At 33.1% G+C, this 17,217-nt stretch overlaps 1 protein-coding gene across 1 annotated transcript; it reads left to right on the forward strand.

Annotated features, from left to right (window-relative positions):
- Positions 1 to 1,315: 1,315 nt before the first annotated feature.
- On the forward strand, positions 1,316 to 14,064 carry LOC130613806 (sodium-dependent neutral amino acid transporter B(0)AT2-like). The gene is made up of 11 exons (XM_057435148.1): positions 1,316 to 1,461; positions 7,896 to 8,150; positions 8,495 to 8,756; positions 9,650 to 9,851; positions 10,067 to 10,177; positions 10,362 to 10,570; positions 11,198 to 11,291; positions 11,411 to 11,612; positions 11,911 to 12,070; positions 12,507 to 12,669; positions 12,863 to 14,064. Exons 2-11 carry the CDS (start codon positions 7,949 to 7,951, stop codon positions 13,001 to 13,003), a joined length of 1,746 nt encoding a protein of 581 aa, XP_057291131.1. The 5' UTR covers positions 1,316 to 1,461; positions 7,896 to 7,948; the 3' UTR covers positions 13,004 to 14,064.
- The last annotated feature ends 3,153 nt before the right edge of the window (positions 14,065 to 17,217 follow it).

Genomic DNA, 17,217 nt, shown 5'->3' on the forward strand with positions numbered 1-17,217 from the left:
AATTTCTGGAAACAAATTCCATTAAGATAAAAAATAATTAGGTACTGGAAACTAAGTGGTTTTAAATGCGTAAGTCATGCTGCGTGAGCTTACGTCATGTTGTTGACTTTTACTTTCAAGTTCATGATGCGACATGAAACTGAAATAGAACTCCACGCAGACAGTTTCGATATTTACAGAAGTGAGTCAATTTTGTTCGCATTCTTTGATGCACGTACTTGAAGATGCAGGGTTTGCAACATTTGGTACCTTATCACTCCAGGTTCTGTTTGCCGTGTCGAAATTTAGAGAGAGTGACGAAAATTAAGGCCACTGAATATATGATCGATGATTAATTTGGTGCCCTTTAAGTTAAATTATAAGGGTTTTGCAAAATAAATTCGACCTGTAGCCTATTTTATGGTGGCTAAAACTTTTTTTGCGAAAATTAAAATTGACAAATTTTGTGAATTCATTGCATGATTTAGGACCCCTAAAATCATTTTATTTTCAGATGAAATTTGTGAAGGTTCTTTTCTCAGGCTGAACTTTTTTTTTTCGCAGGGTTTAATAGACCTGGAAAAGTCTGTCGCCCTTCTTGAGTAAATGTACTGAGCAGGTTGACTGCTTAGACTCAAAAAAGAAGTGGAAACACGGCCGTTGTCACTTTAAAACTATAGTTTTAAAAATAACTTGTTATCAGCACAAAAATGAAGAACATAATTAACAGATAATTTAGAGTCAATATGAAGCAAATAAACCTCACAAATGTTTGTTATTTAAATGACTTGTTTACACTTTCACAACGATGAAAAAGTCGAGTTTGAAGCAAGAAGAGAAGAGCAGTGGAATTAAATTTTTTTGTTGATGGAATACGTAGTATGTTTCTTTCTAAAGAAGTAAAATATGATGGATTAGAGTTACGGAATATATGTTCTAAGCTTATACAACCCATGTGTTTTTCATGTTGGGCAGGGGTGATCGAGTTATGCTTAGAAAACAATAGTATCCATTCGATATATATATATAAAACGCGCTGAGCAAAAACATCTATTAAAAAAGGGAAAAATGAAATAGACTCATAAAGAAAAATTAAAATTAGTTCGTCTCATTTTACTATTGTTTGTGCGAAAGTTTGAAAAATAAACAAACAAACGTTGAATCTATTTTCTTTCAACTGTTTCAAATATTTTATCGAAATGCATCAATGAAACACAGACTTGTGGTCAAAGAGCTACTTAAACTTATTGAATAAAAATGCAAAAGATGTTAGTTTTAAATTTATCCTCATTAAACTGTGAGTAATCCTGCTAAGTCTAAAACAAAATATTGTAAACAAAAAAGATCGTGAAACCTTTCCTAAGATTGTGAAATGCCATTCTTAATGGTAATGGAAAGTGTCAAGAAGTGTGTGTGGCCTGAACTGCGAAATTGGATCATATTTTGAAGTAGAATATGTTGTCGCGTGCGTCTTAAGGATACGTAAGTATGTAAAATTGATTTTCTAAAGGATTATTTGTTTCTGATAATCAATTTTACCTTAATGTCTGTTGAATGTTATTAGCTTGGAATTGTGTTCTACTTCGTACTTTCGCTTAAGGTTTCAAGAAAGCTTTATAACGAGAAGCATGTTGAAAAAATTACTGAAAAATGGGACAAACATTGAAAATCGTACCTATATCCGACACATGACCTTCAAACTTGACAAAATTTCATTGTTCAAGCCCCATAGGATCTAGATTATTTTGTTAGATACAAAACTCTACACAATATTAGCTTATGCTGACGTCAGCGCAGTTGATTCTCCAGCTTTTTTTGAACTTTCTAAACCCGTTGCAGGAACGGTTTTAAAGGTGTTTTTCTGGCTGTAGAGTATTGTCACGGTAATTATCTTTGGTAATTTGAAGGAAGGATTATTTCTAAAGAAAAGTGTTATGCCTCTAAACGGATTCTCTTTTTCCTGTGTGAACAAATTTAACAAACATAAAATTAATGTTTGTGTATTATTTAACCACATAAACACACATTGATCATCACATTATTTTTGGTGCAGCACGGCACGCACATATTGGTAATTTCAATAAACTAGTCGTTAACCGACCAAAAATTTCACTGGGGGATCGCTCGTCGTACATATTCCTCACCTGTTAGCACAAAGTAATGAAATTTACTTGGACGGGGGTTATTACTATGATTATAGTTGCGATTATATGAGTGTTTTCTATTATAAATCCTGTGTTTAAATTGGGTTACAGACAGAAGGCGAGCATTATCATTTAATTGTTATGAGAAGACTTAAATAAATCCATGAAAATATCTGCTTACCATCTTAAGAAAATCACGCGCGCTCTTGATTACAGTATTTTTTAATTTTTTTATTTTCTTGTCACTCTGACTGTGAATGACGTCAATGTTTGCAAATGCGACACACAACATCAGACGAATCTTCGTGCAATTCTTTTTATTGTTAATTTAAAAGAACATCCAGGCGGAAATTTTGGCGGGAACTGAAAGCAATTTAACAGTATGGTAAGCCTAACCGGATTTTTAAGCTTGGAAATTTCTTTTGCTGGATCTAGGTTAAAAAAGGAGAGACTTTTAAAATCGTTTTTATCACCACTTTAAAACAATTCCAGCCTTAATTTTCTTTAAAAAATAAGCACATTTAACCTCACATCCAGTTAGACTACAGACGTACAACGTGGTGGCAAATACAGCGTAGAAACAAAAACATATTAAAATTCTTGTAAGCTACACAAAGTTTTGACTGAGGCTTAACCTTTTCTAACTTTTTTTTCTTTTCAAACTCATCTATCAATTACTTGCTGCTTGTTGAATATCACTTAAAGCAATCAGATTTTCCTCAATCAGACTGGTGTGCTATTTCATGTCAACCTTTAATCTTTATCACATTTGTCGTCGTATCACATTGACTTTTAGAACAAGGAAAGACCTGGCGAACTCTTTTAGTTTCTGTGTTCGTCTTTTTCTTGCGTATTCGGCTTGTGTGGCAGGAAAGGAAGTTAGAGCAATACTATAGGTATCTATAGCGGTAATGTGACATAGTTACAGTTGGAGGGAGGAAGAGCCAACTACTAGGATGGAATCCCAAAGGACGATAAAACTTCCCATTACTTACTTACTTACTAATTTATCACTTAAGGCTTGTTTTGTTTACAAATTGCTTTGGTTTTTGTAAAACATCAGCCTCGTAAATGGCGTCTTATCACAAATGAAAACATAAGCGATGAAATGTTTACTACAGAGTATAAAACAGACAGAATGTTTAGATAGTTTAATTTTCCTAGCTTATCAACTTCCAGCCGATCCTAACAGAGCGAATAATTAGTGGATTGAAAACACATCTTTCATTCAATACACGTAGCTACATTATGACATAAAAAAACACGATTTTGTCACCCCCACTCAGATATATTGCTCAATGAAGCTCCAAAACAATGTTTGGTTGCATAAGGAAGGGTTTATAATAAGTATGAGGGCGGATAGTTAGTAGAATATTTCAATAAAATGTTTACTTTGTTAAACCACAAGATTATGTATGGAAAAAATAGCTGCGCGGTGTATTTGTTTCATGAAGTGCTATAAAGTGGAATTATAAAGAAGCTGCATTATTATTGTAGTGCTCTCCTCCCCCCAAAAGAAATTTTAAATGCTAATTAGTCTCGCTTAATAAGCTCTCCCGCTTGTCAACAAAGACAATTCTTTTTGTACTATTTAACCAATTTTATTCGCACGATGTTGGTTTTATACTCTTGTGTTGTTAAAGAGTTGCTTGCAAGGGAGAGAGTAGGTAGGGAGGGAGTCATGCTTTGCCGTTTTGCTGTAATCTTGTAAGGTTTTGTATTTCATTGAAACATAATTTTGAATTTGTATTGCCGAAAGCGTAGATAAAAATAGGCGGAAGACGGTATCGTTATATTGGTCTGTGGGTTGCTGGTCCTTACTTTGTCAGGGTTCATTAGATGTAATGTTTCTTGAGAACAATGAACATGCGCATGCATCCTGTAGGTCGAAAATATAAACAACAGACCAGAGAAGTTTAATAAATCCATTTAGAAACGAAATATTTGCTATGAATCGGTGGATTTGTTTTCAAAAAAAAGAGAGCGAATAGAAAATTAAATTTAATGACTTTTGGTCCTGGTGCCTCCTAAAAATCTGCATGGGTTTCGAAAATGTCATTCTAACCCATATGTTCCTACCTTTTACCTACACTAATGTACGCGCATGTAACTGTAAAGTTTTATAAATCATGTTGTAACTGTAAACATTGCCAAGACATCCATAGATGGAAATAACTCATGACATAAGTGTTTCCACTCCACTTGTCGTTGCATATCCGTTTCTCATTTAGCTGAATTGTCTGCAAAATTTCAAGAGGATTTTCAGGAATGGACCTGAGGTGTCATTTCTCTTGATATTATTTCACCATTTCTGAGTTTTCGCTTCACAATATTATGGATTCTCTTCTGCATTATTTAATTCTTTTCACCGTTTGTTCGGATGTTTTAGGATTTCCCCTTCTGGGTTTCCCCCGACATTCATAGGTTGTGGACAATCTATAGTAAGCATAGTCTTAAGAATGCCTTTTTGAAGCGAAAGGTAAAATTTGTGTCAGCCTGTATTTTGCAGAGCATTGTGAAAATATGAGCTTTGGTATAAACTTGTGTTATACTGAACTTGAAAAAATTTTACATATGATACTAAAATTGCCAATTGATAAGTTATTTAATGAGTCGTTTTAAAGAATGTTCTGAAAAGATTAAAAAATGCAGTTCTTCTGTCATGGCGTTGCTGAGAAAAATAATGCTTACAAGGTAGTTTAACAAGCCTAAAAGAGTATGCTTACTTATTTCTCAGGGTCATTGTATGCTTACATATAATATACTTAATTTTTAGACCCATTATGTGTATGATAAGAAAAAAATATATTGTTTTTCGTGACGAGTATTTATAAATTTCTTGTCTGCGAAGTAAATAAATGTTTTTTTTTCAAATACTACACAAACAAATCCAAAGTGAAAGTGTTGAATTCGTTATCGCAATTTAAACTCCGCAATTTCAAGTTCATGTTGATATAAAGGAAGTATATTGTCATCCCTAATCTTCTTTAAAAACAAATTGACACATTGTCTTCACTAAAAAAAACCCGAGATATCGAAATGAAACGGCAACAAAAACAATAATGGGAAGGGAGGTATTTGAAAAATGCAGAATAAACGTGACCAACACACGGAAAATGTTGAAAATAATAGAAAGGCACTGAAGTGACATTAAATGCTGTGAAACCAATTCTGCCAACAGGGTGAGGGAAGTATTTTAAAAATGCAGAATAAAAGTGATAAAACACGGAAAATGCTGAAAAAAATAGAAAGACTCTGAAGTGACATTAAATGTTGTTAAACCAATTCTGCAAACAGAGTGAGGGAAGTGTTTTTAAAATGCAGAATGAAAGTGACAAAACACGGAAAAAATGCTGAAAAGAACTGACACCTCCCATCTAAACCAATCTTGTTTTCTTTTTTACGCGCGAAATGATTTTTGAATAAAAATATGGCAGCTTTTGTAAATAAAGAATGTTTCCATTTCGTAAACAAGTAAGTCAGAAAGCAAAAAGATGCATTCTTGCAATGTCATTTCCAATACATACTATATATATCTAAAAAAAAATTCAAAACATAAATACTTGACAAATATTGAAATGTCACCAACATCACTTACAGTTTCCTGTCAACGTTTTGTTGTTGTTGTTGTTGTTGAAAAATTTAAGACAACTTTGGTGCAATTTTAAAAGAATGGACAACGACTGCCAGAATGGACACTTTTCCTCAATGTTGTTTGCAATGTTTTTTAGCAATTCCTGATGACGAAGAAAGAAAAAATGTAGTGTATTGTAATCACTTAAAAGAGAAAAGTCTTTAAAACTTAAATAGAGTCAACTTTATTGCTAGACGGTTTGGTTCAAAATTCAATACCTTTGGCAACGAGCTTGGAATGCGTTATTAAGTTAGTAATATCCACATGCCTTTACTTTAAATGCAATAACACAGTAGTGAGATTTCAGATAAAAGTTAAATGTCCTGTTGTAGGCTTTGTTGGTTCTGAAGCTTTATTGGATTTAAGCAATTTTGATGTTGGTAGGAAAATGTGTATTTTAAAAGGTAAAATTAGTAATAAGTGTTTTTCTTTCTAATGTTAGATGTAAACCTACGAAATTTTTACATTTTAGTGATATCATGAAACTAAATTTGAATCTGTTAATAATTGTATAGTGACAAGCAGCAGATGTTGGTTCAAAAATCAAATTAAATTTTGAATTTAGTAAAAATGTAGTAACGATGTTCATTCTATGTAAGATTTTTTAACCTAACCGACATGAAGCTTGTTACTCCAATTTTAACTTTTATTTAAACTTTTACACAAACTCCAAGTTTTATTATCATAATCTTGTAGGCGACACACCATTTACAAAAAAAAACAAAAAAAAACGCAAGAATAACCAGCCGTCCTATTTTTTTAACACACATACAAAAAGAATGTTTAAAAATTCATTTTTAATTACTTTATTTTACCCAGGCTGCTTTACTTCCTTGTTGTACCGTTATCAATGAGTATTCTGCATGAGAGGTCTTACTGCAAATAAAACTTCCAAAAATTATTGAAGTTATTTTGACGTTAACGCTAAGTAATAAAGATTTTTCGCAATTTTATAGACATAGTCGCAGATTGGATCCATGACTTTTCGCTGGAAAGGAAAGCTTTACCATAAATCAACAATAATCGAGTTTAGATAAGTCAATATAGGATATGCTAAGAACGTTTTTTGTATTATTATGCAAACACGTTTATAGATAGATGAGTGCACATTGCAAATTGGAAAAATGATTTGACACGATAGAATTAGTAGACTTTATACAAACAAGGATAATCAAAACATAACAAATTAAGTCGTAAAATATGATACTGTCAAACAAAAAACTAACATTAAATATATTGCACATTATCTTGTCTTGCAAACTTTCAATAATAATACTATCTCTCTAAGCTGTTTCAGCAAGAAAACGTGATCATCACAAGTTAAAAATTTTGACACTGGTCACTTGATACTCGATACCTTGTGCTTCAGATTGCGTAAGTATTGGCGTAATACAAAGTGGTTTTTAATGGTTTCAGGGCCAGTGTGACTGCAACACGTTATGACGTTTTTTTAAGACTGGCTGAAGTAGTGCTAAATTTTGGAGTGCGAGTATTTCTTTGAATTCTTCTTGTGCTAACATTTTAAGATTTATAAGATTTGCCAGCCTTAATATTACAGTAAAAGATTTCATGGATCTTTTGTGCCAGATAAGGCGTAATGACAATTTATTTGTAAATTTCTTTCATGTGTAAAATTCGATTTCATTATATCCCCAAATCCTTGAAATGTCAGTTGAAACCTGCTTTTAAAATTAATTCAAGAAATAACATCCGTATTCTAAATTCTAAATAAAGTCGAAAATTATAATTGACTGATTGTATACATGGGTAAATTAATGTCACGTGAACGAATCATGCTTTGCAATTTTAGAGAAGACTTGATTTGTTTTTGGAGACTTTTTTGTCATCCCAACTTATCACTTTACCATGTCTGAAACAGAGGTGTGACAAGATAAACCTTTTTGAAAAATTTTCATGTTCTTTATACTTCTACCTTCTGGGTAATTTAAGGAAGACGATTAAAGAAAAAATTTAACGTCAATTTTGAAGCAAGGTCTTGACTCTTACACTTCTCAATGATTAAGAAGAGTGACGTAAAAGCTGCTAACCAGTACTTCCAATCTGAGTACAATTTTATTTATTTGAACACACTAAATGCAGTTTCCAATAACACATTTCATTTTGATTTATCGTTTCAGGATTAAATACAAGAAAACATAACATTAAACTAACAAATAAATAACTTGAAAACATGGAACCAGTAAAGTTTGACAAAGGACAAGATAACGTTGAAATTGACAATTTTGCAAGCACTATAAACTTGACGGAAGCCAAAGAGCCAGAACGTGTGCAATGGGGAAATAAAGCAGAATTTATGTTGGCATGTATTGGATATGCTGTTGGGTTAGGTAATGTTTGGAGATTTCCATGGTTAGCACAGTCAAATGGAGGAGGTATGGAATTGCTGTGTTGTTTTTGTTATTTTTATTGTTGTTACTGTTGTTGTTGTTGTCGTTGTTGTTGTTGTTGATGCTCTTGTTGTTTTGTTGTTTTGTTGTTGTTGTTGTTGCATACACACTGTGAGGTTCGCAATATTGCAATCCTCTTCAGTGTACTGTAAAGACACTGAAAGTGTTTCCAAAATGAATGATGTATTACTAAAACATCTTTAAAACGACAGTTACTCGAAACGTAAGGTGAAATTTATGTTTGTGTAACCACGACTGACAGAAATAAATTGAGAAGATAAGCACAATAGAACCTTCTAGCTTGTGATGATTTACCTCTTGAACTTTAGGAGCATTTTTGATTCCATACTTTATAATGTTGCTCATTGAAGGCATACCGCTGTTTTATTTGGAACTAAGTCTTGGTCAACGTTTAAGACTTGGTCCTATACCCATATGGAAAAAAGTATCGCCATGGGCTTTTGGAGTTGGTTATGGAATGTGCATAGCTTCATTTTTATCAAGTTGTTTCTACAATGTTGTTATTGCATGGTGTCTGTATTATCTATTCATCTCATTTGCAAGTCCGCTGCCGTATCACGAATGCCCAGAGTAAGTCTGACAATCTTCAATCTGTTTGGATATTTATTTTTACCTTGTAACGGTGTTTCTAATCAATTTTGACCTATTTATCTAATCCAGCTAAAAAGACAGAAATGAGTTTGTTGATAAGGTGTACGGAAGCCGAGAAACAAGGAAGATTTATTTTAAGAATTGAGATTTGTTTTAGAAATCATTTTTTATCGTAGAAGAAACTATGTTTTAAAATATGAAATCTACTTTTTAAATTTATTTCACTATCAAGTGAATATCAGATTTTGAGATCGCGTTTTGAAATCACGTTTCAAAAATCAAATTTTGAAATCAAGATTCACAGTCAGGGTCTTTAAGAAAACTTCTTGTCATTCACGTGGAAGACACGTCGTGGAAGTAGCTAGTAGAGGTATTGTTTCAAGATCGAATCTCTTCTTAACGTTGTAATTCAATATAACAGAAAATATTTGACTCTAGGAAAACGATTCAAAATTTGGTAAGGGATTTTGTGGCTGGAATTAGTGTTTCCAGACATTTTTGGTAAAAGTACACTAATTCTGTAACAATTTGTGCAACCAGACGAAATCTGTATGACGGCGACTAAATGTAACACTTCGTTTTTGTAATAATATGCCTTATGAGAATGTTAGGCTAGGATTTACTTAAAAATTCAGAATATCTTGAGAATTATCCGTACGCTAATCATCGAGATACAATTTTAGTCTGGTCTATTTTTATCTTTCTTATAAAAAAGGACGTTTTTCTCCTTGCTAACCACCATTCTTTTAATTCCTGGTTTTGAATGTGATTATTGATGCTTATGAAGTCAAATTAGATTGATTCTTCTCGGCTTTTATAACAAGGCAACACATTTTCAATTGTAACTTCTTTTTTTACATTTTATTTTAAAGAAACACCACATCAACATTAGCAGAACATCTGAAATGTCAAGAAATCGGCTCCACACAATATTATTGGTATTATGAAGCACTACAGATTAGTGACGATATCAGCGACCATTCTGGATTTGCGTGGAAGTTAAGTTTATGCTTGCTAACAGCCTGGACTCTAGTAGCGTTATGCATGTGGAAGGGAATACAAACGACAGGAAAGGTATGAGCATGCGCGATAACGTATTTAACTCAAAGTGAATTTTGTTAAAAAGTTCACTACTTTGTGAAAGAGTCTTTCAAACAGGTATAAAATTTCAATGTAAAACTTTGTCGCAAAGTAAAATACTGTTTTTTCGCAAAAGCAATGTCAATTTGGTTTGATTTCAATTAGGTTCACCTTTCTTCACCTTCAATGTTTTCTTTCTTTTTTTCCAGGTTGTCTACTTTACAGCAACGTTTCCATATGTGGTTTTACTTGTTTTTATTGTGCAAGGTTTTTTATTGGAAGGTTATGATGATGGGTTGAAATTTTTCTTTGTGCCTAAGGTATTGCTATTTAGTTTTTATTGTTGTTGTTGTTGTTGTTTTGCTATTGTCGTCGTCGTCGTCGTGTTTAATGATGTTGTTGTTGTTGTTGTTGTTGTTGTTGTTGTTATTATTATTTTCGTCGTTCTTGTTGTTTTGTTTGTTTATTTATTATCAAATACTTTCACTACTTTCTTCACTGTAGTGGGAAAAATTATTGGAGCCAAAGGTTTGGATGGAAGCTGCCGCCCAAATATTTTTCTCCTTAAGTTTGGCTTTCGGTGGATTAATCGCATATGCTAGCTACAACGATGAAAAGAACAATACCTTAAAAGACGCGTTAATTATCAGTTTTACAAACTGTGGAACGTCTATATTCGCTGGTTTAGCTATATTTTCAATTCTTGGATACAGGTGCGGTTAGGTGTTAGTGTTTTAATGTTTTTGTACTACCTAGCATGTTCACATCTGACAGTTTTGTTGAGATTCCGAATGACGTTAACTTTGCGACGTTTACATGCGTGGACGAGCAAATACGGACGTGTATAATTAGTTATAAAGTAGCTACCTTATCGAGGAAACATCACACTCTCTTTTGGCTAATAGTCTCACAGTCTCTTTATTCGATGCTGTCTGTCATTGTTTTACCAAGTGAGGTATCCTGTCACATTCCAATAGTAGCTTGCTAAATTGCAAAATCTTTTTTGCGTTATTAAGTCTTTCAAATAAATTGTGATTTTCGGGATAGAATTGTTCAAAAAATCCCCAAACTTTATCTACTTGAAAATGACTTATAGAACTCACATTAATGTCTTTCATTTGGACTTATGGGATTATCTCCTTACTGGGAAACAATTCCCTTGCGTATAAAGGATAAATAACTTTTAAGGATATTTTCCCTCATAAAATAATTAAACCACATTTGTTGGAGAAGGTATTCGTCCAGGAAATGTTCCATTAGCAGAAATTTTCATAAAGTTATGCTTGTAAGAGAATGATGTCTGTTGCAAGTTACTACTACAGAAATCTTTTTTTTTTCAGAGCTAACAAAAAGAGTCAGTTTTGTGTGAAAGAAATGGGTTTAAAAAAAGGAGAAATGATTGACAATTGTACAGTGGAACACTTTTTAGCGCAAGCAAGTTGATTTATAAACTTTATGTTTTTTCCCACCTTTCTTGCCTTGTTTGTTTTCCCGCCATAATGTTGCATGGAACAGCACGGGTCCTTCTAAATACGTCCTTTTCTCGTGTTTAGGGCAGTGGAGGTTCCGGACTGGCTTTTATAGCGTTCACAGAAGCGATAAACCATCTCCCGGTTCCAACTTTTTTTGCCATTCTTTTTTTCTTGATGTTGATCACGCTCGGTCTGGGAAGCATGTTTGGATCCTTAGAGGGGCTGGTGACATCTTTAAGAGATACACCATTTTTTCAAAGATTTCGAAAAGAACTCGTTATAGGTATTGTTCCAATATTATAGAATATTTTAGTGATAAGATATGTTGAACTTTTGTAACTTCAAGTATGACAAAGAGAAATCTAGGAAGAAGCTATTTAGCTTCAATTTAAAAGCTTTCTAACTTTCTCTGGCCATTATAAGCTTGGTCATGTGACGCTAGGCTGACCAATGGCACATTATCTTAGAGTGACCAATTTGGTAAGATGCATGTCAGTATTTGAAAGTGAAAGAAAACATAAATAGATAGGTCTGTAATTGAAGTCATTCCAACAGTTTATTATTGTGATGATATTTTGTAGTTGTCGTTGCTGTACCTGGCTTTTTGGTTGGTCTTGGTTTTACTCAATTTTCCGGCGAATATCTGGTCCAGCTTTTTAACAAGTTTAGTGTCGACATACCAATTTTAGCTGTCGCACTCTGTGAATTGATATTTATCTCCTGGGTTTATGGACTGGAAAGGTGAGTTTAAATTTGTTTGCTCAATTTTTATGTAACTTTGTTACCAGTGCATTTGGTATCTTTTCTGAAAAAACAACACAGTGTTTTGCATAAGATAATACATTCACTATAATAATACATTCACTCTATCCTTTTTTCCTCAATCCAAAAGAGATTTAAAACTGGATTTATCTAGCAAAAGTATAATTCTAAATAACAGTGTTGACATATAAAACAACAGCCAATGTACATTGCATATTGTGCCAAGAAATGTTACTTATTGAAAATAGAAACGTAAATTAGCAAACTGGACTGCGAAAATTCTGTATGCATTATGTTGAATTGCGAATATACAGAATGGAAATTTTGATGCCTAGATGCGAATTTAATCTTGAGCTAAATTAGCTAACAACCAAGCTCATAAGGATTCTGATGATATTCTCTCTTTTAATTTTAGATTTGGTAACGATATTGAATATATGACCGGTCGACAACCACCGATGATTTTTAATATATTTTGGAAGTTTATCTCTCCCGGAGCAATAATAATCATGCTTGTTTTGTCCTTGTACAACATGTTTACTGAAAGTCCACAGTATCTAGCGTGGAACACGGCAGAAGTGAGTCGTTTAATTCAGTGTCGTAGCAGACAACCAGGGGAGGGAGGGCGTAATTTACAATGACGACCTTGTCACCAGGATTTTTTATTGGGGAGAAGGGTTCCTCGGGACGAAGCTGATAAAAATCATAGTGAAGCATTGTTAGTTGCTCTCATGGCTCGTGCATTATATTTTTTCTTTGCTTTTGTTACAGGCGAAAGGGTCGAAAGTAGCATACCCAACATGGGCGTTGGTTGTCGGTATATTTGTATTCGTTGGCTCGTTTCTATTCGTCCCTGGAGGAATTATTCTACATTGGTATCGATCAAGAAAAAATAAATATCAGCTAGATTAAGGTTTTGTTGTACACACTACGATGAATGTTTGGTTTTTAAACAGCTTTGTAAGGGTTGTTATGCTGTCTAACTTCACCACAAGGAGCTTCTGAGATCTTTCATTGTGATGAAAGAAAATCTAAGTAAATCCTTTCGTCGTTGTTTTTTGTGTTGTTCAACTCCTGGCAACTCAACCTATTATTGTGTTCAATTATCAAGCAACCAAAACAATTGATTTCTTCTGATTGTTTACGGAAATCTATTCACATTATAGATTGCATAAATCAATATTATTTCTTTCCGAAAATAAAGTATAACTTTTATGATTGTAATTACAAAAATCTGTCAGGAGTAGTATTGTTAATAAGCATCATTTTGCGTGTAACGTTTTTTTTTTCTGCAAATTCTTTTTTTAAAGTGTTCGACTCCATTTGACTTTTTGATCTGATAACTAACCTAACTAAGGTAGAGCAGAAGTAGTATTGACAATATTTATAATTTGTGAATATCTGTGCATATGACAATACATTTCCTGTATGCGCTTCCTTCACGATAAATCACGAGATGTAAAAACGTTAATTTTGTTATAAACAGCGCCTCGTACATAGATGAAAAAATTTACGAACGAGCGTTTATTCGCGGCAATGTCGTTCGTTTACTAGACCTGCAATCTTTATTTAAAGTTGTGGTTAATTTTAGGTGTGGAAACATAAAAGCGCGCTGTAATGCGTCACTTTTTAATTATTTTGCGTCAATTTTAAATACTTTCTGCACCATACTATGTAATTAGGAAAGCAATGCAATTTGATGTATTTTCTGCAAAATATCTTGAACTATCCAAAAAGGTGTTCAACTTGAAAGTGGCTTGCAAATTATTAATGAGTAGCAAAAAAATTAAAAAGTGACGCGTAACAAGTGCAACTAAAGTTTTGTGTCGATCTTTTCAGCAAAGGCTTGATGACGATGTTAATGATGTAATCTTTCTATAAATAAATTTGCGAAAAAATTTTGAATATTGTGTAAATATATAGGTTTATTCTCTGTATATAAAAACATATTAGAGATAAAACTCAGGTGTAAAGTATGCGGTTATCAATTTTCAGTTTAAAGGGACGGTTGCTATTGGCAACTTATTCGTGTCGGAAAAAAACTTTTAGTTGGCGCGTCTTTTGACGAAATTTCAATTTTAATCACATGTTTGCAAAAGGTTCTTGCGACGCACAGTAAAATGAAATTCTTCCCAGAAAAATTGCACATTGTGTGAAAGAGAAGTTTCACATGAAGGGTAATATTGCAGTGTTGTATGATATTACGGGCCAGATTATGGCAGACTTTTTTGGGTGGGGACACTAATTTATATAAAATCACCTTTTAATTATTGTCGGTATGGAATGCCACTACCTTGCTGTAACTTTCGTTAGTCGTGATTTTAGCCTTTTTGCCCAAAACAGTTGCATTGCGCGAAAATTAGTACAACATTATGGCCATAAATATAAGCACGAAAAAAACCAGCAAATTTTAATACGCGCGAAAATAAAAGTGCGTGTGAGGGTTTTTTTGTTTTTTTTAGAAATTTACATTTTTTGGAATGCAGAGAGAAATGTAATAAAACACCCTAAAGATATTTTGTTTTTATTTCCCCTTTTATCCATTTCCCCTTTTTGCCTATGTTGGGCAAATGCGGTAAGGATTCCGCCCCGACCAGCGGAAATAAAAAAAAACACGCCAAAAACACGAAGAAACTTGCTAAATATAAAGTGCAGTAGCGTCTTATTTATTGAAACAAGATCATTCTGTTTCGAAATCTAAAAAGTGTACCAAAAAACATCAAATAGGAACTACATACCATACAACCATACAAGATATTTCTTACAATACAATTACAATAGCAAATCGAAATTGTCTTAAAAAAAAGGAATGGTGTATATATCGTAAATGAATGATTAAACCCCTTCTTAATAATTTTCTAAAATGGAGTAGAGTGGAGTCGTCAAGAGAACACATTTCAATATCAACAGAGAAGGGTAATATAAATTTTATGAGCGTTAAAAGAAACTTTGATTTGCGCCCCATGCACCGTTCAATAAGCGTTTCCCCCTACCTGTATTGTTAAGTTACGCCAGGGGTTTTAAAAAACAATGGCGGTTAGTTTTAATGCTTAAAGTTGTAACACGAAATAGCTAAACCCATTAAATATAAATTATAGAATAAATAGATATTTATTTTCTTTATACTTTATTTATCTTTTTGTTCGTCTTTACGTTTCTGTTCAGCGTTCGCAATCGTTTCTGCAACTTTACGTTCTTGTCCAGGTTTACCTCCTGCACTTGAGGTTGATTTCGCCGTTTGGTGAGCCTCTTTTTTCGACTTTCCTTTACGTGAAGATGACTCTGCATGGAATTTGTCGTCATAATCATACTCGTCGTATCCGTCACTCATGTCGACTGATAATCTAAAATGAAACATGCTGAATTGTAAAAGCACAAGAAAACAAATAGAATTGGAAATCGAAAAATGTAGAATGCCGTAACAACCGATGCACAAGTCCTTCTATGAAAAACGATCCATAAAAAAATAAGTTGATCAAAAGTGTCCACACTGACAATTGTCAGCAGAAATTGTCAGTGTGGACACTTTGCTGCACCGCGTCATTTTGATCTTAAAAAGTCTCTCAAAAGAGAGAGAGAGAGGATATACTTTAATATTGACCTTAAAAAAAAAGAGTATTTCCAAAAGATAACCAAAAGAGTTGGTACAGGATTGAAAGGGATAATCTCCGAAGAGGGGTCCGTGTGAAACCTTAAAGGCTTCCAAGGTGAAACTAAAAAATAATCATTTGAGTTTCTATACTAGGGATAAAATACAAACCAAAAGTGAATAAAATATTATAAAATATTAGTCCTGCGGAACGGCACCATTTTAATCCCAATGACGTCATTATATTGTTTTCCTTATCTGGGAATCCTTTAAAAGCAATATTCTACATATTTATGAAGTTTAGAGTTTAATGGCATCTGTTTTGTTAAAATAGAAAACTTTCTTGCAGAGATACGAATTCATTTTTGATAGCAGTACCGTCATTATAAAAACTCTTTTTTTGACGCTAAATCTTTTAACAAGGTCGTGAGCTTGTATTAAAATGCAAATGTGTCCCACAAGAATGGAAATTTTTGCCTCTCTGAGCACCGAAACGGGAGTACTCGTGTGTTCGAATCTCACCTTAGTAACTATATTTACTTTTTTTTCTTTGCTATTATAAATTTTTAAGAAGATAAGTGTTCAAAAGGATTATTTAATTAATTCCACCAAAGTTTACGAAAGTGAGTGTAGGCAGAATTAAGGTCTCCCCAAATGCCTGGAAAGTAGTCTGCAAAAAATAAAATTCCCACAACATTACGTAAGAGAGAAACGAAGACGCTCCACCATATCATTTTATTAAACAAAATTCAAATTATATTGTAAATAATGACGAGAACGGAATTCTTTTTGCTAAGCTGATGACACGAAAACATAGAATATTATTTTGGAAACACTCCGAAAGAACGTAAATTTTCCAATTCCATTCTTGTTATTTGTCTCCGCGCCATAAGTGCACAAGATTTTAACGAAGTTTGCTGTTTGTGACAGTTCTGGTAATATATTTTTTAACTAAAGCTATTTCCTTTTTCGAACAATTAAGATTTACTCGTATATTATTTTTTTTATTTTTCTCACAAGTGACTCTCTTACACCCCGTTCTATTTCTGGGCGTTATACAGTCAGTTTACCCAAGACTGAACCATTAAAAACTAAAATTTAGAGGAATTTTCCGTTCAAAAAGATCTCACAAACTAATTTTGAAAAATATCTGCATAGTGTGTAGAAAATTTTATTGCCTATGTGAATTGCAAAAAATGTCGTTCTAACTGCGTAACAAAAATCACAATCTAATAGACAGATTTTTGTACACTTTATTCGCGGAGTTGTTTGCGTATATCATACGTCTTGTTTTGCTTTACACTGCACATATTTCACAAGGATCAACGTTGTAGCATCAATAAACAAAAATATATAAATAGTACTTGAAATAGATTATCTGAAGTGTGCAACGCCATTTCTGTTATTTCTGATCTCTGTATTGACATAAAATTATTTTTTTTAACCGAAAAGACTTTTTTAACATTCTACAACTGTACAAAGTTTCAACACTTAAGCGTAAATAGTTTGGGATTTATAGCCTGGGTGATTTATTAAC

The sequence above is a fragment of the Hydractinia symbiolongicarpus genome, chromosome 11 (genome assembly GCF_029227915.1).
Source record: "Hydractinia symbiolongicarpus strain clone_291-10 chromosome 11, HSymV2.1, whole genome shotgun sequence".
In the NCBI taxonomy this organism is placed as follows: domain Eukaryota; kingdom Metazoa; phylum Cnidaria; class Hydrozoa; order Anthoathecata; family Hydractiniidae; genus Hydractinia; species Hydractinia symbiolongicarpus.

Coding starts and splice junctions, on each gene's coding strand:
- LOC130613806 (XM_057435148.1), top strand. CDS start 7,949: ATGGAACCAGTAAAGTTTGACAAAGGACAAGATAACGTTGAAATTGAC. Junction 12,071..12,506: donor TGGGTTTATGGACTGGAAAG/GTGAGTTTAAAT, acceptor TTTTAATTTTAG/ATTTGGTAACGATATTGAAT. Junction 12,670..12,862: donor TAGCGTGGAACACGGCAGAA/GTGAGTCGTTTA, acceptor CTTTTGTTACAG/GCGAAAGGGTCGAAAGTAGC.